The 26,101-nt window shown below is 37.4% G+C and overlaps 1 protein-coding gene across 3 annotated transcripts in view; it reads left to right on the top strand.

The window, feature by feature from the left end:
- ralgapa2 (Ral GTPase activating protein catalytic subunit alpha 2) overlaps window positions 1-26,101 on the top strand; it is a 180,868-nt gene that overhangs the window by 31,264 nt on the left and 123,503 nt on the right. Inside the window, exons 4-22 of one of the 3 annotated variants that reach the window (XM_088353749.1) lie at window positions 4,814-4,871; window positions 7,110-7,153; window positions 7,255-7,435; window positions 7,547-7,662; window positions 9,071-9,209; window positions 9,704-9,912; window positions 12,999-13,238; window positions 14,875-15,057; window positions 15,415-15,549; window positions 15,624-15,772; window positions 15,848-15,956; window positions 16,048-16,285; window positions 19,025-19,204; window positions 21,690-21,836; window positions 22,100-22,216; window positions 23,265-23,347; window positions 23,426-23,516; window positions 24,844-25,017; window positions 25,607-25,780. In XM_088353749.1, the coding sequence (XP_088209875.1) occupies window positions 4,814-4,871; window positions 7,110-7,153; window positions 7,255-7,435; window positions 7,547-7,662; window positions 9,071-9,209; window positions 9,704-9,912; window positions 12,999-13,238; window positions 14,875-15,057; window positions 15,415-15,549; window positions 15,624-15,772; window positions 15,848-15,956; window positions 16,048-16,285; window positions 19,025-19,204; window positions 21,690-21,836; window positions 22,100-22,216; window positions 23,265-23,347; window positions 23,426-23,516; window positions 24,844-25,017; window positions 25,607-25,780 (2,767 nt within the window). Of the gene's footprint in view, window positions 1-4,813; window positions 4,872-7,109; window positions 7,154-7,254; window positions 7,436-7,543; window positions 7,663-9,070; window positions 9,210-9,703; window positions 9,913-12,998; window positions 13,239-14,874; window positions 15,058-15,414; window positions 15,550-15,623; window positions 15,773-15,847; window positions 15,957-16,047; window positions 16,286-19,024; window positions 19,205-21,689; window positions 21,837-22,099; window positions 22,217-23,264; window positions 23,348-23,425; window positions 23,517-24,843; window positions 25,018-25,606; window positions 25,781-26,101 lie in introns of all 3 variants that reach the window. The other 2 variants (XM_088353748.1, XM_088353751.1) reach the window with 2 other exon arrangements.

The following is a 26,101-nucleotide window of genomic DNA, read 5'->3' as shown; positions in this document are numbered from 1 at the left end:
TGTGGTTTGAGTTGGCGTTGAGAAGATTTTTCTTACATTCAATATTTTTTATGCTACACCAACAATGTGAAAGAAAAAAATACTACATAGACAAGAATGAAGTCAGTTCCCAGCACTCCCCCGCCCACATTCCTCCTGAATAATGTGTTCCGCCCTGAACTGCTGTGCTAAAAGTAACACAAAAGCAGATATGTGCAGTGGGGAATAAAGCACTGGGCCTTTGAACCTTTGGCCTTTGGTGCATTGTTAACAAATACTTATTAGAGAACATATTTAACTTTTAACCTTTTCAAGGACATTGTAAATGACACACTTGACCTTTAATAATAATGGTAACCTGGGTTCTTACCTTAACCTTCAGGCTGGAAGATGACCACTGAGTCACACCAAAATGCTACATTAATTTGGTATACAGTACATTAACTTGGAGTACGTAATCATTATTGCCACAAAATAAAATCTGTATGAATTTGAAGTCATTCAACAAACTTGGCCCTAAATTAATTGTCATTTCATAAGAATAAGTGCGGAATTGCCCAACCATGACCGGGTTGAGGATGTGTCAGAAAGCTTACTTTGTCATTGAAGAACAGAGAATTATGTAAATGAGTTACTATTGTCATATTTTTAAGCAAACTTATGATTGTACAGTCACGTGAGATAGGCATCTGCCCCAACCAGACTAAAAGGGTTAAAATGTCAACCCATTAAACGGCAAGACTGCACATTATTTAGTTCAATGTAAGTATTAAGTATATGGTATTTCATAATTAATAAAAATAAAAATTGAATTCTTTTAATCAATTCTTGAAAATTCTCAATGCTGAGTGAGCCTATTTTCTGCACTTGAATTGCCTTTGTCGTATTTCTTTCCTCTTTAATGCCTCCACAATCTCATTTTAATAGATGCCCCGATGATGAAACTGAAATGGTGTTGTGGTCTGCTGCACAAGCGGAACCACGACCGAGTCGTAAGCATTAGTTTCGTTGCGAGCTTCTGCTGCCATCTACCGGTGGGGCGTTATCATGTACTGAATCTACAATTTCAGATGGATGTTATAGTTTTTTTTTTGTTTGGGGGTTAATTTTATCAGAATTTTCCCAAAATACATGAATGGATGTCATTTCATTTTTTTTTCTTTCAGTACATTTTTGAAATACGTTTGCAATAGGAGTTTTCAAAGGGAGTACATCAGCGTGTTTATAAAGGACACCTCTGGAAAAGGAGTATTCTGCACCATGTTCAGGTCCTGTAGCTTGAAACCTAAGCACGGATCATGTAAATTTGCTAAGGCCATGGCGGCAGTAACGTAATGCTCCTATCTTTATGCTGGCGTATGGCTGCAGATTATAGTAACTCCACCGACCTTCGCTGGAGAAAAGTCTGTGTTCGCTTGAATCAGCCAGTCAATTCCTCATTGTTAGGACCACTAGTCCGTCTCCATGGGGAGTCTTTTGGAGCCATCTTCTCCATCTCTTTCCCACTTTCCTTTCCTGATGCTCTGTTAGTGAGAGAAAGAGGGTGTTATTGTGTCTGCAAGTGCGCGCACACATCCACGTTGGGGAAGGCTTAACCATGCTACCCTGCTGCGATACAGACTAGGATAATATGCCTGCCTTCCCAAGGAGACTGTTTGAGTGAGGCTAGTGCAGATTCTGTGCAGTTTCAATAATCCACACTGGATCAATAGGAAGATTCATCTATGCATCATTCAGCATTGCTGTAGTCACTGCTAATGAAAAGGATTAAGTCCGCGGGATAAGAAAAAGAAGTTGAAAATGACAAAAACAATTTGTTGACAAAACAGACACAAACAGTACACATAAATGCAATGTGAGTCATTTTAAGTACATGCACTAAATTCATGAGACACAAAATCTCATGGATTTGCAGAAAGCTTTCGTTAATGTGCGCTGAATGCACACTGCATTCGGATTGGATGTGGTTCATTGTCTAAATAGATATCAAAGTATTATTCTTTGCGTGTCAATGCAGACTGCATCCAGAAATGTCATGTTTGCTGCGGTTCCCCTGCAGTCGCAAGTTTTCTATTTTTACGGACACCTGTTACTAGTTTTATGGATCTAAAGAGTGTACACGGGGCAAGCAGAAAGTCAAATGTCAAATGGAGGGATATAAAAATAAAGTAGCTTGAAACATGCTGTCTAGTTTTACTTCAGTCAGACATTTAAAAGACAAAAAAGTCATGATCTGCATTTATATATTGCTTTTCAAAACATTGAGGAGCTCCCAAAGTGCTTTTCCAATGTGTTTACACGTATCTATTCATTGACACACACACCTACAACGGCAACATACAAGGCGCTTGCCTCCAGTGTGTTGCTCAAGGACACTCGGACATTTTTAGTCTGAGGAGCCGGGAATCGAACCAGTGACCTCAAGGTCCCAAGCAAGGGATCCACCTTCTCAGGCTAATGCCGTTCCCATTTATCATGCAATTTAATAATGTATTGTGTCTAATGAATCGAATGCATGCACTTAAAATGAATAACATTGCATTTGCGTGTACTTTTTGTCCTTGTTTCGAGAGCGTTCTCCATTTCAGGCCCCAGTGCTGTGGATTGCTCTTCCCTCTGAGATTCGGTCTGCAACCTCAGTGGAACTGTATGAATCTAGGCTTAAAACACACTTCTATTCTATAGGATATGAATAAGCTATATTTTATGTTGACAATATCTATGTATTATTTGTTATTGCAACTTCCATTGCAGCCTGGTCATCCTTGAAGGGGAATTACCTCATGTGCGGTCCCTTCTCAAGGCTTCTTCAATTTCCTCATTTTGAGGTTTTTGAGTTATTCCTTCCCTCATGTAGGTTTTAGATCAGGGGATGGTGTAATAATAGTCTGTGGTTTGCAATAATCTGTGGTTTGTGCAGCCCTTTGAGACTCTTTGTGATTAAGGGCTATACAAATAAACATGACTTGACTTGACTTTGTCAACAACTTATTTTATCATTGTTCATCTTTTTCCCATCCCACAGACTAAAAAGAACTCTATTAAATTAAATATGCAAAGATTACACAATTTAGTGCCTATAGTAGTTGAGCCAAATTCCCAGAAATATTACCCACAAAGTGTATTGGGTTCATTTGTTTGTTTGTTTTTTAAATTAATTTAAGTTGGTCAAAACCATTCAGTCAAGGAAAAATAATGTAGCTTGATAAAAAAAAATATATCTCTACAAAATGACATTATGAAGGTCACACAAATAGTTCTAAAATATTGTTTGTCATGAATACTGTACATGGAGAGATCAGATACTTCAGTCTAATTTCTGGAAATGCACTAGTTTTATTTTTATTTTTTTTATTATTTATTATCATTTTAAACCAACATGGTATATAAATAAAAGGTGGGTCGTGGAATGGATTGGTGCTCGGTTTCTTTTTGACTGATGTACAATACTTTTAAAATGTTGTTTAATATATAAATAAAGTGTCAACCAATGTCTGTGATCTTATGACTCCTCCTCCCCCATTGCATGGTTGTGGACATTCGCCACAGACACATGTTTTTTGTATGTTATTTGCTTATTATAACTGACCATATTTCAAAATTGGTTCACATTAATCCTATACTATTTCTGACCCCCTTCTTTTTCATTTTTGTTCTTTTTTTCTTCACATTTGTATTACTCTGCGTTGTTATTGTTGTTATTATTATTATTAGTAGTAGTAGTAGTAGCAGTCATTTGTATCGTGTTTTATTTTTTTTCAATCATTATTAAGGTCAGGCAACTTCTGTTATCAGTTACCGGGATCACAACGATACCATACCTAATTGAATGGTGTCAGTATTCCCACTACTATACACATTTTATAATTATGTATCTTCTAGCTCAGTGATTGTCAACCCTTTGTTCGTGATTAAATTTGGACGAAATAAGTAAATTATTTCTTTTGTAATACAGTAATTTAAAAATCTGCATGCATATATATATATAAAGTAGTATTTTTGGCCCTTTGGAGTTCATTCACATAACCTTATTAGATAACCCCTGTGACTCGGTCGAGTATACATACTGGAATTGTTTTTAAAAAAAATCGTAATCAACATTTTTCATTATTTAGTTTATAGTCAGAAATGCTGATTGTTAATATGGTGATGCTAATGGTATTCTACAGGTTTCTTGATTACAGTCATCAAAGTTTTATACTAAAGCAAATAACTTCCTAAGAAATCTCTCTTGCGTGGGGTGCTTGTGAGATGTCTACTTTTTTTATATTAATCTCGGCAGACCAGCGTTTTGTGTCGCCACACGTGACCTATGCATGAAAAAGCAGAATGTCATTCTGATATTGATTTGATTAGCCTTTGGCACACGAGTTTCTCTCATTCAATGTCTACAGGACCTGCGTGTCTCCAAGCATGAACGCATCCTCCACCTCCAGCAATTTTTTCATCACTCCCTCTAGGAAGCTGTTAACCTGTAGTGTTGCATTTAAGGGTAATGGTAGGTCACTGAAAGGTTGGGTAGGGCACGCTAATTGACTCGAAAGGCAGTTACGGAGACGAGGTGATGACATTTCTCTAAAAGCAGGGAGGGAGGTAATGGCTGAGGTCCGTAAGTGTCTGCTGCACAAAATAACTGCTGCTATTTGACAAGATAGAATAGAGATTGATTGGATGACAAAAGCCTGCGACCTTTGTGGGGATAAGTGGCTGGACAATAAATGAACTGCTGACAAACACTGTGCTTGTAAGGAGCATATCATAAAAAAATAATCGTTACGAGAGAATAATATTGTTTTTGCCATTTGAGTAACTTTGCGTTATTTGCTTTTCACAGAAAATTCTACAACTTCTGCCGGAGAAAATCTATAACCGGTGGCAGTTTCACAGTATAGGTATGAGACACATTTTTCTGCTTTTCACAATAAAAATGTCAGACTTTTCTATTCGCTAGCAAGTAAGTCAAGTCAAGCAAAGACACTGTTAAGATATTTATGCCTCATTTTTCATCACAACTATTTTATACTATTTTGCACAACAAAGATAAATCTGTTAGTCTTAGAATTGAATAGTAACATATCAAGTCTGTGCATCTCATTTCAGAGATGCACAGAAAAGTACAGGAAAGCAATTGCAAGATGTGATCCTAGTATCCTAGTATCAAGCATCATAGATGAAATCTTAGAAAACGTTGTACTCACAGTGAAGAATATAAGCATTTGAACACCCTGCTATTTTGCTTTTTCTCCCAATTAGAAATCATGGAGGGGTCTGAAATTTTCATCGTAGGTGCATGTCCACTGTGAGAGAGAAACTAAAAAAAATCCAGAAATCACAATGCATGCTTTTCTTTAACAATTTATTTATGTGATATAGCTAAAAATAAGTATTTGAACACCTGAGAAACTCAATGTTAATATTTGTTACAGTAGCCTTTGCTTTCTATTACAGAGGTCAAACGTTTTTTTTTGGTCATTCACCAGGTTTGCACACACTGCAGGACGGATCTGGGCCAACTCCTCCACACACATCAGTCAGGTTTCTGGGCTGTTGCTGAGAAACACGGTGTTTGAGCTCCCTCTAAAGATTTTTGATGGGGTTCAGGTGTGGAGACTGTCTGGGCCATGCTAAAACCTTGATATGCTCCTTACGGAGCCACTCCTTGGTTTTCCTGGCTGTGTGCTTCGGGTCGTTGTCGTGTTGGAAGAACAATACACGGCCCACAACCATCATCTCTTTAATGCACTGCACTCATCCTGTTTCATGGGCAGAAACACACCCCCAAAACATGATGCTACCACTACCATTTTTCACAGTACGGATGTTGTTCTTCAGATTGTACACTTCATTCTTTTTTCTCCAAACACACTTAGTGGAATTATGACCAAAAAGTTCTATTTTGGTCTCATCCGACCACAAAACTTTCTTCCACGACTCCTCTGTATCATCCAAATGGTCATATGCAAACTTAATACGGGCCTTGACATGTGCTAGTTTAAGCGGGGGAACTTTTCGTGCCATGCATATTTCCAAACCATGAGGTTTTTAGTGTATTACCTACAGTAACTTTGGAAACGGTGGTCCCAGCTCTTCTAAAGTCATTGACCAACTCCTGTCGTGTAGTTCCTCACTTTTCTTAGAAGCATTCAGACCCCATGAGGTGATATCTTGCATGGGGCTCCACTCCAATTGAAATTGACCGTCATGTTTAGCTTCTTCCGTTTTCTAATGATTGCTCAAACAGTGGACCTTTTCTCACCAAGCTGCTTGGCAAATTGGTCAGTAGCCCTTTCCAGCCTTTCGGAGGTGTACAACTTTGCCTCTGGTGTCTTTGGACAACTCTTTGGTCTTCGAGATGTTACAAGTTAGTCTTACTGATTGTATGGAGTGAACAGGTGTCTTCATTCAGCTAACAATATCAAACAGGTGCATCTGACTTAAGATGAACCATCGAGTGCAGGTGGACTTTTAATGGGCGGACTAACAGGTCTTTCAGGGTCAGAATTCCAGATGATACACAGGTGTTCAAATACTTATTTGCAGCTGTATCACACAAATAAATCGTTAAAAAATCATGCATTGTAATTTCTGAAATTTTATTTTTAGTTTAATTCTCTCACAGTGGACATGCACCTACAATAAAAAATTCAGACCCCTCCATATTTTCTAAGAGGGAGAAATAGCAAAATAGCAGGGTGTTCAAATACTTATTTTCTTCACTGTATATAATATAGCTATTATTTTCTTTGTTTTATAGCCATACAGAATTCGGAACTGTTCTTTGTCCTGAGAACTGCGACCCTAAGATCAAACGTGACAGCAGCATGTATATAAATTCTAACTTAGACATGTCAGTCTGCATTTATTTTGAGAGCAATTCCCGACCATTTTGCTCACACAACCAAACTCTTTTATTGCAGCAAATAGCTTGTATGTATCAATGTTACGATCAACCAATGTTCAATTTGATCAGGAAAATGTAAAATCCCTCCCAGGTACCATTCCAAGCAATTTATTTTGGTCCCACCATCAAGGTCAATCTGTCTTCGGTAAAAATTATGCCCTTAGCCGTCCACTTTGTAGAGTTTGTTGTGACTGGATGATGCATATGAGACATGTTTATCATCTTTTAGGTTCTATTTTGAAAAAGCTTCTACACACTGGAAATTCTTTCAAGGTAACCGCAATGTCGAAATGAACCAATGCATTGGAGACATTTACTCCACTGAAGTTAATCTGGGTATCCATTTTAATACCGCTTTCCTGCATCTAATTTAGATTCGATGTGAGGGAATCCGTCTCTTCCTGCTGTGGCTCCAAGCCTTGAGGGAAAATTGTGCTGAGGAGCAGTTCCTCATCTATGCCTGTCTGGTGCCAGGTTTTCCTGCAGTACCCTCATCCAGGGGGCCATGCACCCTTGACACAATCATTTACAACCCTTTCTCCAACCCACCAGATGGTGAGAAATGGACAAAATAGCTTAACATATCCCACTTTATATTTATATTAGAGGTTTCCTGGCCTTTATTTTTGTATTGAACATGACTTTTTTCATTTTCTTCACGAGCAGCTAAAGTGGTTCCTGAAGAGATCACCCCACTCGTTCCAGCTGTGTCAGGCGAGAAGATAGCAGATGACCAGACGTGTTACGTCCTTGAAACCCTTCTCAAGTTCATGGTCACTCAGGTAAAATAATATTGCAATGGAAATGGGACATGAGTCCCAATATCACAAGTTGGTAAAATCCACCACACTTAAAATGGCACCATAAGGCTTTTCTTAAAATTGCATGAAGTTAATGGTAATTTAGTGTTTGGATTGATTTTATTTCTATTCCAGAACGTAAAACTAAAAGTACAATGTAAAATAATAAAAAAATGGTTACCCAATTAGCAGAAATTTTAAGGATCATTTTTCTTATTTAACTATATTTTTAACTTGTTTTATTCTTGTAACATATAGTCTAATGATACTTAAAATAGACCTATTTTTTGATATGACACGTGGAAGATGGTTTTACCTATTTGGAATTTATTTTTAACCTTGCCAGAAAATACTGCCCTAGACATTTCTTAAAACCTATATAAACGTTACACCATTTGCTGTATAAGATAATATTGTTAGCTCGAGGATGTTTACTGTAATTTTCTAGAGAAGTGAGTGTTTATGTAGCCTGAGAGAGCTTAAAATTTCTGAGCATCTAAAATAATAGGTTGAAAGAGTGCTTCGACCAAAACTACATTTCCCACAATCCCAGTGAACTACTACAGTATTACCTTTTACTGACTGAGAGCGTCACTACACAGCAGTATTTCCATATCAATGCCAGTGAGTGTATTTGAGAAAAAAGTATCTCAAAAAGTATCCAAGAACATTTTGTTATATTTGATTTATAACATAAATGTGTGTGTAGTGACATTTTTTTTTCAATGCAACTGGAAAGTTTGTGGCTTGAATAATCAATAAATTCAGAATTATTTTGCTTGCAAAAGTAGTTACATTTATTTTAGAGACCATACAATTTTAATTACCGGTACATTTGTGAGTTAAACCAGGCCCTTTGAGGACAGCCATTGCGCTTACGTAGCCCTCTTTGAAAATTATTTTGATGCCCTTGCCTTAAGATAAATACTCACCAATCCCTAATTTTAACTTTTTGGATATTGTATAATTGATATTGTCTAATAAATTCATTCATTACAGATTTTCTAGAGCTGTCAATAGCACTGACGGAGAAATGTATCATGGACTTTTCAACCCTAGTTTTACTTATACTCCATGTTTGCTTACTTTTAATATGATCAGGTTTTGTGTGGCGTCTTTCTGCATGTCCTCCAAGTAATACCACTGTATTTTTTACAATGTCTGAGAAAAATGAGAAACCAAACATGGCTGTTGTTCCGTACACAGTGTGAATGCCATAATTCATTTTTGCACCTAGTCCAAACAATTTTCTTTTTCCAAGCTATTTATTAATACTTTGCATAAAACCTCTTTAGTAGCGAACAATAAACTAAAACCGACAGCGACTGTGTAATTCAACACCACTCTTGTTGCATGACCTCGTCAGTCTTTGTTCTGTCTAACCTACCAGGCATCCAGTTTAGAATGGAAGAACAAAGAAAACCAGGAGACGGGCTTCAGGTTTCTCTTCAGCCTGTTCAAGAAGTACTACCTTCCACATTTATTCCCCTCATTCACCAAGCTCACAAATATCTACAAGCCTTTATTAGGTAAAGCACTTTTGGTTACATTGTGTGCAAGATCCTTAGATAACTTTATGTACTGGTTGCACCCAACTCGTACAAAAGGTACACAGACATTTTCAATTTAACCTCCGTGAACAACTGCAACATACAAAATATTACATAATCTACTCTGTAAATGTATTGTTGTTTCAAATGAGTATTAGGAGTTGGTATCCGTATCAAACTAAATTATTAAACTAGAAGAACATAACATAACATTACATTAACATTTTTAAGACAAACACCATTTTTTACATTCTCATTTTCAGTGAAGTGAGAGATATTTGAACTGCAAATGTCAACTTTTAGTCTTTATGCCAGTGGGTATAATGACCTTCTATTGATAAGACCAAAATGGAAGCTTTCCAGTCACGTGGTGCATTGTTTCTCTGTTTGTTTATATCTTTCTGGTGTTTCTGTTTTTTCACGGGTTATTTTTTGTTCCTTTTCCACCTTCCTCATTTTGCCCCTGTGATCAGACCTTCCACATCATAGACCAAAACCTTTGTATGTCCCAGTGACGAGGAACAATGAGAGCACCTTCTGCACTAGAGACCAGTACCTTGCTCCTCGTGTGGCTTTCATCACCTGGCTGGTGACCTTCTTCCTCAAGAAAAAATACATCAGTAGCGCTGCAACAGCGCAGAGTACAAAAAATGGCCCTGAAGTCCTTCCCAAACTCATCCAGGTAGAAACAATGGATGTTGGATATTTTTTTTAAATACAATATCAAAAAGCACTGCCAGGCTTCTTTACATCCAGTGGCTTGCGAAACTATTTCGCCCCCTTGAACTTTGTGACCTTTAACCAAATTTCAGACTTCAAACATAAAGATGTAAAACTGTAATTTCTTATGAAGCATCAACAATAAGTGGGACACACTTCATTGGATATTTTAAACTTTTTGAACGAATAAAATACGAAAAGGTAGGTGTCCAGAATTATTCAGCCCCTTTGCTTTCAGTGCAGCAAACTCTGTCCAGAAGTTCAGTGAGGATCTCTGAATGATTCAATGTTGTTCTAAATGACTAACAATGATAAATGGAATCCACCTGTGTGTAAACAAGTCTCTGTATAAATGCACCTTCACTGTGATAGTCTCAGATGTCTATTTAAAGCGCAGAGAGCATCATGAAGAATGTGGAACACGCCAGGCAGGTCCGTAATACTGTTGTGGAGAAGTTTAAAGCTGGATTTGGATACAAAAATATTTCCCAAGCTTTAAACATCCCAAAGAGAACTACGCAAGCAATAATATTGAAATGGAAGGAGTATCAGAGCACTGCAAATCTACCAAGATTGGGCCGTCCCCCTAAACTTTCAGCTAATACAAGGAGAAAACTGATCAGAGATGCAGCCCACTGCAGAGGTCTACAGCTGAGGTGAGAGCATCTGTCCATTGGACAACAATCAGTCGTATACTGCACAAATCAGGCCTTTATGGAGGAATGTAGCAAGTAGGAAGCCATTTCTTAAATATATCCATAAAAAGTGTCGTTTAAAGGTTACCACAAGCCACGTGGGAGACACACCAAACATGTGGAATTTGGAAGAAGGTGCTCTGGTCAGATGAGACCAAAATCGAACTTTTTGGCAACAATGTAAGACGTTATGTTTGGCGTAAAAGCAGCACAGCTCATCACCCTCAACACACCATCCACACAGTCAAACATGGTGGTGGCAGCATCATGGTGTGCGTCTACTTTTCTTGAGCAGGAACAGGGAAGATGGTTAAAATTGATTGGAAGATGGATCGAGCCAAATACAGGATAATTCTGGAAGAAAACCTGATGGAGTCCGCAAAAGACCTGAGACTGGGATGGAGATTTGTCTTTCAACAAGACAATGATCCAAAACATAAAGCAAAAGGTACAATGGAATGGTTCACCAAAAAACAGATCAAGGTGTTAGAATGGCCAAGTCAAAGTCCAGACCTCAATCCAATTGAGAATCTGTGGAAAGACCTGAAAACAAACGCTTTCCATCCAACCTGTTTTGGAAGGAGGAATGGGTTGAAATATTAGTTTCTCGATGTGCAAAACTGATAGAGACATACCCCAAGCGAGTTGCAGCTGTAATCGCATAGAAAGGTGGCGCTACAAAGTATTAACTCAATGGGGCTGAATAATTTGGCACACCCACTTTTTAATTTTTTATTTGATAAAAAAAGGTTAGAACATCCAGTAAAGTGTGTTCCACTTCATGATTGTCTCTCTTATCGTTGATGCTTCACAATAAATTACAGTTTTATATCTTTATGTTTGAAGTCTGAAATGTGGTAAAAGGTCTCAAAGTTCAAGAAGGTCAAATAGTTTCGCAAGCAACTGTCCATATATATTTGTAATTTATATATATATATATATATATATATATATATATATATCATATTTATATATTTGGAATTCATAGCAAAATACAAAAGAAGAACAACTCTCCCATGATTGCATGTGATCTCTCTCCCAACAAAGTACACGCTTCAGGGTATTATGATTATGCAGGGTGGGACAATTGACAATTTATCGTGGAAAAGGTAATTTTTGGAAAGAAAACACTTGTCATAAAACGTTTATTTTAAATAGGTCATACTTTATTTCATCAACACTTCTTTGTCTTCATTCAAAATTCTTCTTTGATAGGCAGCAGTCCATTAATGTCGCAGTTCACAACAACATGTATAGTAGTGCGCTTTCCCAATATTTGAGTTTTGGTTGTAGATATTGAACTTGTTTAGTATTTAATAGTTGCCCCGAGCCCAAAGTTTTTTGGAAACATATAGTTGGACAAATTCCTTTCTGGACCAAAAAAAAAGACCACTAATCTGGCAAAACAATCCTCTTGTTGAAAGTAACAATCAGTGATATTGAACAAAGTAGAGCCATAAGAAGTGGTGCCCATATGGCCCAGGAGGTTAAGGGATCCGTGAACCGTGAGACCAGTCAAAAATATTGATTTAACGTGTTATTTCATAAGGTACACTCTTCCATACTTTCCCTTCCAGCAGAAAAAAATAGTTATTTGTTAAAAAAAGAAGTAAAATAAAATAAATTGTCAACCAAATCCCGAAACTTTAAACTTGTCTTATGTCATTTGAAAAGTTGAAAGTAAAATATTTTTTCTTAAGTGTGTGTTGACAATGCCCAACTGAGTTCCAACTGCCCTTATGCTTTAAAATTCACCGTTCACGTTTACTTTTCGTTTAGCAAAGCTGTTCAGGGCAGAACACATTAGTTAGAAGGAATGGGATGGGAAGAATGCTGATGTTCTTGTCCTTGGAGTTTTTCATTTTTTATTTTACTTGTTGGTGTAGCATGAAAATGGTAAGTTAAAGAAGACCTTCAAGTAAAATCAAAATGCCAACCCATACCCCCCAAAAAGATGAAAGATTAGGTTGATTCAAGTGTGTCTAAGAAATGCACGGACATCATAAACAAGCTGACAGAGGCTGCAAATATGACAGAAGATGGCAGCAGCAAGGAAACAAGTTCCAAATTCCATAAAGCTCCTTTTTAACTACCAGACATTCGGTCACAATTGATTTGGTTTGGGATATGAAACTCTCCTCAAGCCTACTGTACGATAGTATATACAGTATGTTCAACTTATCAAAAGATACTTGAAATATTGTTAGTAGTTGATTAGTAGCTGCATTACAAATAAGCTGCACAGTGCATTAGCCAGTTTTTTTTTTGTCTGCTGCGGGCCGTTGAGATGAGGATTTAGTTTCAACACACCTGTTGTATGCTATACTGTATAACACAAATTGGATGTGTTCAGACTGTTACTGCAGGCAGTAGCAGTCAGGAAAAGGAAAAGATTTCAGAAGGGGACCCAAACGGACCGGCAGGGGAGCCTGAGAAGAGCCACTCAAACAGCAGCACACTCTCAGATCGGCGGCCCAGTGATTCGAGTTTATGTAGCATCGAGGAGGAGCACCAGTATGTCTATGACATGGTGCATGCCATCTTATTATCCACCAGGGACAATGTAAATTTTGTCAACGAGGTCTTCCATCAGGTATGAATGGTTGTCAAATATTATTCCTTCGTTATGATTGTGACTGTACTCGCTGCGGCTCCAAGTTACTGTCCATTGAATGTCAAGCTATGGTTTGTTGCCACGGTATCAAAGGGGTAATATCGCCCTCTAACGGCAATTTCTAGAAATTCTTCAGCTAACAGTCAAGTCACATTTATTTATATAGAAACGTTAATCACAAACAGTCTCAAAGGGAAGCTCAGGGGACTGCCCTAAGCAAAATTAGATTTGGGGCCCCCTATTACTTGATAATTTGCATACCTACTAGAACTCATTGCAACTCCAGGGGTGGGCAACTATTTGGAGTCGGGGGCCGCATCTGACATGTTATACTTCTTTTTAAATAGATAGATAGATAGATACTTTGTTCATCCCCGAAGGGAAATTCACATTTCCAGCAGCATCCCTGAGCTGAGAACAATCGAGAACAATTGAAAATAACACGGGAGCTGATTAGTTTCATCAAATTGGTTTTGAAACGACCACAATTAGAGCAAAATCGTATATGGCGTCCCTGTTTTAAGCACTTTATTTGTTATATAGATTGAAGTATTACAGTTGTTTATTTTAGGTTTTATTTTTAGTATTTCTGAAGTCTGATTTTTATTAGAGTTCATTAGTTTTTTTGTAGTGTTACTATAGTTTTATTTTGTACAATTTTTGAAGTATTTCTAAAGTAACTTGTATGTAGCATTCATTTTCAGAGTAGTATTTTTTTAGGATTTCTGTAGTACATTTGTTGTATTTTGGAAGTATAATTTTTGTTGTATATCTGTAGTATATTTGTATCATTATAGTAGTTTTATTTTTGTAGTATTACTGTAGTATATTTTATTTTTGTATTATCTCTGTTGTATTCTGTAGTATTTCCAAATGAGAATGTTTGTTGTATATCTGTACTATTTTTTGTTCAGTGTTACTGTAGTTTTGATTTTGTCATATTGTTTGATATTTTCATGGGATAATTTTTGTAGTATCGCTATAGGTGTAATTTGCAGTATTTTTGTTGTAATCCTCTTGTAGCTGTATTTTTGTCGTAATATTTCTCTAGTAGTTTTTTATATTATGGTATTGTGAATTGGTATTTTTTTAGTATTTCAGTAGAAGTATCATTGATGTATTTCCAAACCAGTATTTTAGTATTATTTTTGTAGACGTTTTGTAGTATATCCATAGTAGTATTTTTGGAGTAAATACATTTTTAGTAGTATTTTGTAATATAGTATTATTGTAGTCGTAATTTTGAAGTAATTCTATACTATTTTTTTTTATTTTCAGAATAAAAGCAATACAATATTTAAGGTCCCTGCTTCTAAGCACTATATTTGATATCTAGTTTTGTAGTTTTTGTGTAGTATTTTTATTGTATTGCTCTAGAGGTATTTTGAGTGGACACACAAAGTCACAATGGAGACAATGTTGGCACCAAAAAAGTTAACCTCTCTTGGGGGGCCACCTAGTGCTTGCGGTGCCCTAAGCAGCTGCTTAGCTCGCTTATGCCTTGGTCTGCCTCTGGCTACACAAACCACTATTACAACATCCCCTGATTTGAAACCTACGTAAGGTCAAGAAAAAATTGTTGCCTCATCCTAATAATTGTATTAATCCCTCTAAGGCTTTTTTGTTGCCGTCCTGCGAGGCTTCGGCGACCAGAAAGGTGATTAAAGTCTACCGAACGTGGATACTGCAAGAGAATCCCAGTTTCATGACAGAGCCGGACAAAACTGCACAGGAAGATGAAGTGGATGAAAGCAGTGAACCGATTCGAAGCCCGGAGAATATTAAGATGCAAGCACAGGTTTTGTAGATTTATTTTGGCTTTCTATTGATTTTTTTTATATGGTGTTTTTTTAGCCTTATTTGTCGAATTTATATCTACAACAATGGCCACACAGTAATATAACATTCATAGAGGTCATTTTTTCCCTTTTTTTAAGATTTGTTGTCAGATGCATATTTTCACAATTGTTGGTTATTTGAACACATCCTAGCTTTTGTAGAAGGCTGTTAACAAAAAACAACTCACTCGCAATACTAAACTAAATAAGTGAATAAAGCTGCACCAGCTACAATTAGTTTAAGAATATGGGTTTTGTTAACAATTTGTTAAGTCTCAATTAAGTACCAGAGGTCGACAAGTCATGTCTTTGTCCAGATACTTGAAAGTCATGGCCACAAGAGATCGTCAAGTTGGGGAAGAACATACTCTTTCAGCAGCGCAATCAACCGAGGTTTTCTTACAGAGGAGCAAAACAGGGACATCAAGGCGGGTATTCAGCCAACACTCCAGGTCTGTAAGTTTTACTTTATTTTGATGGATATTGTATACTGTATACGTCTATTCACGGTTCCCGAACAATGCAGGTGTTCCTGACAAACTCTTCGAATGTGTTTCTACTTGAGCCTTGCCAGGATGTACCCAAGCTCCTGGAAAATCAGGTTGAGGTGTGCAAGTGTGTCTTGAGCATATACAGGCACATGATTATGGAGCACACGATGAACACACAAACCTGGTCAGTGGAGTATCTTTTGTGAATGTTTTCCACATTTATTTCACTCTACTCTTTATTGTTTTTGATTGTGTACAGGGAGCAGATGTTGCAGGTCCTACTGAGGATAACTGAAGCAGTGATGAAGAGGCCATCAGAAAATAAAAGAGATGGCTTTGCTGAAAGTTTGGCATCCATCCTTTTTCGTGTAGCTATTTAATCACTTGATAATTCTTAATAATATAAATAGGAGTTTGTACTCTTGACATCCATTCACATCTGTTATATGATTCTTTCAGACCATCATTGTGGCATGGGTGCGAGCCAATTTGTGTGTGTACATCTCTCGGGAGTTGTGGGATGAGCTTCTTGCAGTTCTGTCCTCCTTGACTTACTGGGAAGAGTTGGTGACAGAGTGGGCTAGCATCATGGACTCCTTGACGGCTGTGCTGGCCCGCTCTGTTTACGGCCTGGACATGGCCAACCTGCCTTTGGATAAACTCAGTGAACAGAAAGAAAAGAAGCAACGAGCACGCGGTAAGACGAATATAAACATAAATCAAAATGATCAAATAATTATGACTGTGTGAAAATGATCGTAGTTCAATGCCGTCTGCATGCCTTTTTTCCATACTGCTTTAAAGAGTGAATTGTGTTGGCAAATATCGAACATGAAAATTTTACTGTGGTGTTTTTGATAATCAGGATAACTTTGTTTTCATTCCCCAACAAAGTGCATCAAAACTGCATAGAGTTTAAACCTATCTAGGAGACATAAAAAAGCAACAGAAGAAGAAATCCGCAGGTTCGAGAGTGTTCTCCATTCGGGCCCCGGTGCTGTGGAATGCTCTTCGATTCGATCTGCAACCTCAGTGGAACTGTTTAAATCTAGGCTCAAAACACGCTTCTATTCTATAGTATATGAATAACCTATATTTTCTGTTGACAATAGCTGTGTATTGTTTGTAATTGCAACATCCATTTCAGCCTGGTCATCCTGGAAGGGGGATTACCTCATGTGCAGTCCCTTCTCAAGGTTTCTTCATTTTCCTCATGTTGAGGTTTTTGAGTTTTTCCTTGCCCTTATGAAGGTTTTAGATCAGGGGATGGTGTAATAGTAGTCTGTCGTTTGCAATAATCTGTGGTCTGTGCACAGCCCTTTGAGACTCTTTGTGATTAAGGGCTATACTCATAAACATGACTTTACTAGACAAAAAAAGAGAAACCCTGGTGAGTCATTTAAAATATTTCCCAGGTTTCTCAGGTAAAAGGCAAAATAATACTATGGTAACAACCCCAGCCTATGTTTGTATTCAGACCAAACACACAGTTGTGCATAGTATGTCGCTTTTACACCAAGTATGTGTCAATTGTTAAAGGCCTGTTCTCTAATACCTTCTTTTGTGGCTAAAACAATCAAAACTTCCAGAACAGATAGTGTTAACACGGTTCCCGCGGATCCTTGGAAAGTCTTGAAAGGCATTGAATTAATTATTCTAAAAATAAGGCCTTAATTGGCATTAAAATGTCTTAAATCCAATTTTTAAAGTCTTAAAGATGTGAACACATTAATAAGATTCATATTTGTTTGAACCAAAAATATTTAGTAACATTTATGGATTTTTTTTTTTTTAATAATACATCAATTTACTTTCGTGGCATGGTGGCGTCACCACAATACCGGAACTATCAAAATGGTGATGTGGTTTGAGTCAGGGCTTTCAGAGCAGACTGATTTCTTAGGTCTACCCCCAAACCACATCGTAACTTCAGATAGAGACGTTTACTTTCGACCATGGGAAAGTGTACATTTAATGAGAAGTAACGTTTGTCGTCATTGCTAAAAGCTGTAACGGGTCATGTGATGAATTGTGTGCAAGAAATATTTGTGTATTTTTTGTTTTGTTGGTTTGAATTGTTGTTGTATTTTTGTCGACTTGTTCTTTATTTTGCATTTCAAAATGCATTAAAAAGTCCTTAAGCTGAAGGAACCCTAATTGAAGTATCAAGAATTTTGGTCAGGTTGACTCAAATTTCAATTGCATGGACCTCTTAATTGTAGCTTAATTGGGTTCTGATTTTTATTGCAACACTGGTGAAACACCCATGCAATCATGTTGAAAAAAAGTGTTGAAATACAATAGTTACTTTATTTTGAACCTTTTTTTACATGTGGCCTCACTGCTGTTTCTGACTCATTAGTTGATTTATGAAAACAATTATTTTACATCTGGTAACAAAGCCATCACCATTAAATGAGCTGTTTGGATTTCAAAAAAAGTATTTTATGTATGTGTGTGTGTGTATATATATATATATATATATATATATATACACACACAAAACAATTCTGTATACCAGAGGTCGGGAACCTATTTGAATAATTTTCAACATTTTTTTGAGAGCCACGCCATATATTTTAAGAAAAATTTCAATTAAACTGCCAACTCCGCCCTCCAAACAAAAACTAATTCTTCAGAGCCTTTTATTTCACTGAGTGACGTTTGAGGATTTGATCAAATATATGTAATAATAACGCCAGAGTCTGTGTCCCATACCAACAAATATACCACTTAAAATGTGTCCCCTAGTTACTTAAGCTTGTTGAGGCTCAATTTGACTGTCATTTTTGGCGTAAATAATGGTTTCTTAACTAAGTGCAAAGATATTTTGTAAAAATGTCTCAAAATACTGTAGACAAGAATTATACTGATGTATATACCGTCAGCGCAGAGGGGGCTGGGCGAGAAAGGAAAAGGAGTGCGCTACGTGTACAGAGGTCCGCCCACCCCTACCGCTCACCAAACAATATTGCTCTGGGTGCTTTGCCAGCGTTTTTGGGTGTGTATAGTTCTTTCTGTGGATTTTCATCATAAACTGCCTGAACACTGAACATACATTGTTTAATAAGCTTCCATACACAGAACTCCATAGAGACGTATAGTCTAATCGGGGTCTGCTGGTGCAACATTGTGACTGCAAACTGTAGTTGGGACTCTACCTACCTGTACATTTTGGACCAAACCAAGCACATTTGCAACGTCTTGGCTCTGCGTATATTCCAAATGCAACGTACTAGAGAATATTAACATGGCCCTTATTTTATCTTTGAGCCTTATTTACTCTGAAAAGAGCCAAATGTGGCTCGCGTGTTATACGTTCCCGACCCTTCTGTATAATATTGTCTCTACAAGCTAAATTCAAAGCATCGACACTAAACATTCAAATGATAACGAAATAATACTAGAATGGACAAATGTTTTTTTTCCTTGGCAGGACTGAGTCAGGACTCTCAGAAATCAGCTGTGGTGGCGCGTTCCTTTTCATTAAGTTGGAGGAACCAAGGAGACGTGGCTACTCCAGGTGGTCAAGAGCCAATGAGGATTCGCTCTGCCACCACTTCGGGTGCTCCTGGTGTGGAGAAGGCCCGCAATATTGTCCGACAGAAAGCTTCTGGTAGGGACTTTAGTTCAATATGTAAAATGTGTCCGTGTAAATAAAGCAATACCTCTTTTAATTAATGCAGGTCATGCTATCTATTTCCAAACTCGTAATTGCATTCCCTGGTTGACAGTTTTAAGATGGAAAGGGTTTTTATTGTTACCATTTCATAGTCTAACCCTTATCATGACTATGACATTAATAATTGGAGGTCATTGACATTTAGCTGTGATTATTTTGTTGATCTTATATGCTATTGTGTAAGAACCTGATGCTGCTTAGCTTCTGGTGCTCTTGGATACATCGACTCTGTTGAGTTTCATGTGACAGGTCTGCATATACACCAGCCCAGGTGCCACTAAAAGGCCAAACACGAGAGACGGAAAGCTCCACCAGATGGCTCCTATTGTCTCCTTCACATGTCATTGCACATTGACTCAATTTCCATGTCTTGACAGTATGTCAAAAGCTGGCTTAGAACGCCCATTGTTGCAAGCTCAGTCCAAACGCAGCAATGGCTCTTATCTGATGTCAATGTGTGACAGGCTAATTATAAGTAGAACGGAGTAACTCACTGAAATGCATGCATGCTTTTTTTTAGTTTAGACCAAATCTCAATGACAAAGATAAAAGGGAGACAAACCCATTTCTTTTCTGCAATTACACCTAATGCCCTGGAATTATGAGCTCAGTGAACAAGGAGCAACATTTGTGCCCGGAGGTGGGGGGGACGTCCTATGTGTGTGTGCTTGCCCACGTGTGTCTATGTTTTAATGTGACACAACCGCTTGTAATGTCCTTCCTTTTCTTGGGTCTAATTGGATTTCTCGCTCAATGATCTTCAAAGGCCCCATCAACTCTTTGCTCTCCTCCTCCAAAGATCCACCACACTCAATTGGGCTACAGATTTTGATGGTTCTTCTGAGAGTGTAATTAATGCTCATTAATATGTATTCATGGCAATCAGTGGCAAGCAGGAGTAGACACTATCTATTGCCCACTGAATGGATAGTGTTTTGAAAGATACAATAGCAATGACCCCCTTCCTCTTCACACATTACCATTACGATTGAAGTTTCATCCACATCTAGCTGCAGTACCTTTATCATCGACAACCTTCAAAAACTAACTGCACTCTTTTATTCTAATATAAACTCGTATTATTTATCTAAAATAAGTTCTAAATGATATATTTGTAAATTAATTTAAATAAATCCGCTGAGATCTTAATATACCATATTCTAAATCTCTTTATAATATTCCGGTCTTTAACGTGAATATAACATCAAATATGTCAAACAACTAATCTAGGAATCATACCATTCAACTTAGAAAGCGCCAATACACAACATAGGTTTTCTCCGGGAAGTTTACATCTGGAACCTGCTAGATACTCACACACTCATCACTTATTTAAAGTCTCAACAGAGGAGGCGCCCATCAACTCAGGTAAAGAAAACTCTCTCTTAGAAAGAGGCCCTGAGAGTGGATGATGAAAAGAAAATTAGGGCAGGTTACCTGGGATGGGCAACATATAAAGCATATGGATTCCTCAGTATTTTGTGTTAATTGGGTCCGAACTAGTTCAAACCGGCCTTTTTTGTCTTATCAATCAATTAAAAAAAAAAAAAAAAAAAAAAAACTATTTTTTTTTCCATCTCAGGTTGTTACCCAAGCTTCTGTTAATAACCAAGTATTGCTCACCCATATAAAGTGGGTGAAAAGTTCTTGGTTGTTAGTTGAGACCTGGGCAACATTGATGTTATCATCACCAAAATGGCCACCCATACAGAAGGTTAAAATAGGTGGGTTTTTTTTAACTCCATTAATAGAAACAAAGTTTTATAAAGATGCCCTGCTAAGAATAGTTGGGACCCATATTGTTAAGAAATTCTTTGAGTTAACCTTCACGTTAGGATTATGCCTTTCTATGTTGAAGATTTGCATTTTGGCTTTGCCTTCATGATCTGTTGCCATTTTAAGCAGTGTTCTAGTTCGTCAGAATTATAGTTACTTTTTGTATCAAGTTATTGTGCCTTCGTCACATTCATTGTTTCCAACGTAGTACAATCAGAACTACATTAATGGCCTAGCTGAAAGGTGCAAAGGTATTCTTATCAAAGGTCATAATAATGGATTGTTCCACGTTATTTAAAAAAATGAAATATAATAGCTGGTAAGTAGACATAATCAGGCTAAAATGTCTCGTGTTAGCATTCCTGGAATCCTGACGTAAATATTATTCATCAAAAATGCAAAAATGAATAAAATTGGGTAAATTAATCTTTTTCCTTTTTATGAAGACTCGCAGTTTGTTGCATTTTCCAATCATATTCAGTTGAAAGTTTCAATTCACTTGATGGGCTCTCTGTCAAATGCAATGATCATTTTAGTTTTTTTTCCTACGTGAAGTACCGTGCTTTGTTATATTTGAAAGCTGTCTTTATTCTGTCTATTCCTTCCTGTGCTCACATTCCCTTTTCTCTTCACCTGATGGAAGCTAAGCGAAGCCAGTCCATCAGCAACTGTGTTCACCTATGCGAGGCTTTGCCCACTACTAAAAGTGTTCCTACCCTGCTCCACACTGTCAGCTCTTTCTTGCCTGGTATCACTTCTGGTAGCTCTGCTTGCTCTCACAGACTCTCAGGTAAAGTTTCTTTGGGGATGTAAATTTAAAATATTTGTGTGGTTGTGGCATCCACCATTTCGTCATCAATTACCAGTTATCTTATGAACCATCTAGAGGTTATTTCTGCAGACTTTCCTGTGGGCGTGGACTTGCACTTGCATCTACATTGTCACTGCATGTGTGCATGCCTTAAGTTTGCCCGTTGTTTCACAATGTTAGGATTCAGATTGATTTTTGTCAACACTTTTTCATTCTGCGTTGTCCTTTGCCGTTTTAATCAGACGTAGAGGAGTGTCAGCTGTCAGAATGTGGGGAAGAATTAGGAGGGGGAGATAGCCCGCTCCCACGGAGCAGCAGCACATCTGACATCACAGAGCAGCTTTCTGATACATTGCAAGGTACAAAAATCAATCATTTGAGAAACATTAAATATGGATTTTATTTCAGACAATTGGTCTACCTGGAATTTTCATTACATTATTATTATAACTTGGGCCAGTCACTAAGCATATGTTGTAAATATTTTTCCCTATTTATCTTAAGACTTTTGTGCTTTTGTTTTTTTTCTCTTTAAAGTCTTTATTACATACTGGAGTGACCTTGTCTATTCCCATTGCATACAATGTTTTACAATATTGACATCAATGACAATAAAGACTATTCAATTATATTCAATTGCAGTAGCTTGTGATTATTAAATTATGACCAGACTGCATTAACAAATCAGAATCACTTCTGTTGTGTGTCCAATCATATTTAGCATGTGTTTAGTACTTATTAGTACAATGGATATTGCTTTTCATATTATCATTTGGTATTTTACACATTTTATACCCTAATTTAAATTGTTGAAGAATGTTTGAAAGCAAATCTAATGACCCTCTTGGAGAATTGGAAACTTCAACTCTATAAAATCTGTTTTATCAAATCCAATCACTAACTGCTAGTCTGCCTTATTTGTCTATCGCAACTGAGAATGGTTTGGTTAATACAGATGAATAAACCTTCTTTTTTTAATGGATATCCGCCCTCAAATGATCCAATTCAGAAAATCCATTTAGACAATTTGCCATGCAGTTCTTTGCCTCTTCTAAATGCACAATAAGCACATTATTTTATTTTCAGTTATGGGAAATATTTAATATAGTTTGAAAACTGTGGGTTTGTATTCATTTTTCAATAATTCATTAAGCTTTATTTAAGGGAACTGATATATTGATTTCTAATGCATATGTTATTTCCAGCTGACAGTGAATAGAGCATATTTGCATTAATCATTTCATGGGTGCCTAGTAGAATGGGATGTGTTTATCTGCAACAATTAACAGATATCTGTAAAATCTAAAGAAAAACAAAATTATAGTATTTTAACTGCATTTTTAGCATATTTTGATTTAACCGTCTTAAAACAATGCTTGTTTGATTTGTTTCACATCCTCCTCCCAGCCCAGAAGAGAGATCATTCACCTACATCGTGCGGTTCTGAAAGCTGGACATGCGAAAGACAAGAGGGCATTCAACCTCCAATTGTGAGGGGCCTATTTTTAGTCAAATGTTGTATAACAAATATATGATTGCATGATGTTTAGAGTGTCTTGTTATTGTAGATCCTGATTCGGCAAAGCAGCAGTCCGGCAGAAGCAGAAAATTGCACCGAAGGGTATCATCACTACTTAAGGACCAAGCCCAGAGAAAAAAGTTAGAATGAAGTCAATAATTTCATACTTCTTGTTTGTTACATACAGTGGTACCTCTACATGCAAGCTTAATTTGTTTCAGGATCCTGCTCATAGCACGAATTGCTCGTGTAACAACCAAATTTTCACCATATGAAAGAATTAAGTGGTAATTGTCCTGTCCGGAACCTCCCAAAAGGATCAAAGGAGGCATACTATATATGGCTATAAAACACATCTTCATGATCACTTAACACTCATTTAAATTTTAACTAAGCATACAAATACAATAATATGATAAATAAGATGATATTAATGAAATAAAATGCTCATTCATTATGAGCCGCCATAACAAATGTGTGGTGCGCAGGTGCGGGAGTAGTAACAGTGCGCTGCTTTTGATAATACGTAAGCACTCTTTGTACTCCTAAAATTAAAGTTTAAACATTTTACATCAATTTTTTACATTTTCGTCTGCCTGTTTTATTCATCACTTTCTTTTGCCCTTTTAGCTTGACTCGCAATGCTTTCACTTTCTATTAGTATTTTAAAAACAAATGTATCCAAGGAAATATGTGTCTCCCTCCCTTTCAAAATATTGCGAAAATGCATATGGCAAGTTTCATTAGAGCTGTGTGCACAACCAGTAGCCACGTTTTCTCAATGTTTTATTTTTTCAATGAAAGCAGCAACTTCCTCTTGGTTTGTACCCCTGTTTGCTGTTTTTTTTTGCAACAGGAATATAACCTCCCTTGGAAATTATTGCAGAGAAGCGCTGTGTACATTTTACGGCGGCTTTGTGATTGGAACTCGCAGCTTCGCAATCATACTTTATGGCTTCGTCACTCACATGAACACCGTGCTAGTATTTTTTTATGCTTATTCCTTTGGTTCAATTGTCATCGTTATCCTTTTTTTCTCAGAGACTTTACCGTTTCCCTGTCCTGAACTCACGGCTAAGGTCACAAAAAATTACAAAAATGAGATGCTACAAAATACGGATAAAGACATGTGATCACAACAAGAATTGCTGCAAAATACATATACTGTACAGGTATATCCAAGAGTGCGGAATCAAGTGCCTGAGGGTGGGAGGCGCAAACTAGACATGCGCAAACTAGACCAAGCTGATGCAGGTGATGAGCAGTCACGAGCAGTCTCTGGCGGTATCCTCTAGGACTGCTCATAAACTGGATTTACCTTTTCCTTTGTAAAAAGAAAAATGATTTTGTTAAAAAAAAACTCTTGGATTGAAATTCTCTTTGTGTCTAGGTGCTGGTATAAAGGGGTATCACAGTATTTACAACACTAAATTATTTGCACAACACCCTCTGCTCTGACTTTTCCAGGTGAGAGTATTAGCAGCGAGACGTCAAACGGCTACCTGAATGAAAATGAGGTCACCTGGCAGGTGTTTGACGAGGAGCCTGACAACCAGTCCACCCAGTCAGCCCACATGGATGTGACCACTGACCCGCAGAGCCAGGGTAACCTGCTGCTTAGTCACCATGAAGCTTTAGCAGGTGATAAATAACATACAAGCTCACTTAAACGCTTCTTCATGTTGTTAATCAAAGTGTGTAATATACACTACCGTTCAAAAGGTTAGAGTCACCCATACCATTTTGTGTTTTCCATTAAAAGGTCACAATTTTTTTTAATCCAATGAATTGTCCAATTTTAATTTCTTTAGCCCATACGGATCCCTTCCTTTTGTTGACTGGTCTCAAATATCGCTTTTTCTTTGCCATCTTGCCTTAAAGGCCAGCTTCTCAGAGTTGCCTCTTCATTGTAGATGTGGACCCTAGAGTTTCATGGATACTAATTAACAAAGCTGCTAGTTTAGGCTCCGTAAAGCGTTTATTTCTCAAACTACAGCAACCGCAAACTTTTGAACAGTAGTGTAAATTTAGTTTAAAAAAAAGCATTTTAGGGGTTTGTTGTGTATTTTGATTGCATGCTCAGTGTTTTTGTTTTTTGTGAGATTTGTCTCTTACCTTTACAAACGTACACTTTTGTGACTTTTTTTCTGTAATCATCATGGAGTTTTTGTCTTTGTCATTCTTCTCCCCTCCCCCAAACCCAATTTTATTCCTATCCCTTTGTTTGTAGGTCATGAGTGTACAATCTCCCCCCACTCTTCACCCACACCCCAAAACAACCACTACCACTATCCTCAGAATCCCCCCGCCTCACCAGCCCTCGTGGTGCACACAGAGTGCCCGCAGGATTGCCCCCTGGACGAGAGTATTCATCAGTCTGTCTTACATATGCCACGCTGTTTGGGTACTGAGCTATAGTAGCTACTCATCCCATAGTCCTCAACCTTGACTTCACATTTTGACATTCTTTTATTGGCTCTTCTTTGGATTTGAATTATTAATATTTCTGCAAATAATTCCACGAGAAAACATCCTATATAAAACACAAAACCTTATTTGTTTCTCATAAACTAATCCCTTTCTTTCGCCCTGTTACTGGTCTTCTGCCCACTAAGTGGCGCTGTCATCCTACAAATCCAGAGGAACTCATTTGGCTGTTGCATGTGACCACGAATGTTGTCACTAAAAAATATATCTGCGCTTCAGCGGACAAGGATTTGATTGA

The sequence above is a fragment of the Urocampus carinirostris genome, chromosome 15 (genome assembly GCF_059441175.1).
Source record: "Urocampus carinirostris isolate Australia breed hairy pipefish chromosome 15, RoL_Ucar_1.0, whole genome shotgun sequence".
Taxonomy (NCBI): domain Eukaryota; kingdom Metazoa; phylum Chordata; class Actinopteri; order Syngnathiformes; family Syngnathidae; genus Urocampus; species Urocampus carinirostris.
The sequence above is the reverse complement of the archived record's forward strand: the minus strand, read 5'-3'. Positions and strand labels throughout refer to the sequence as shown.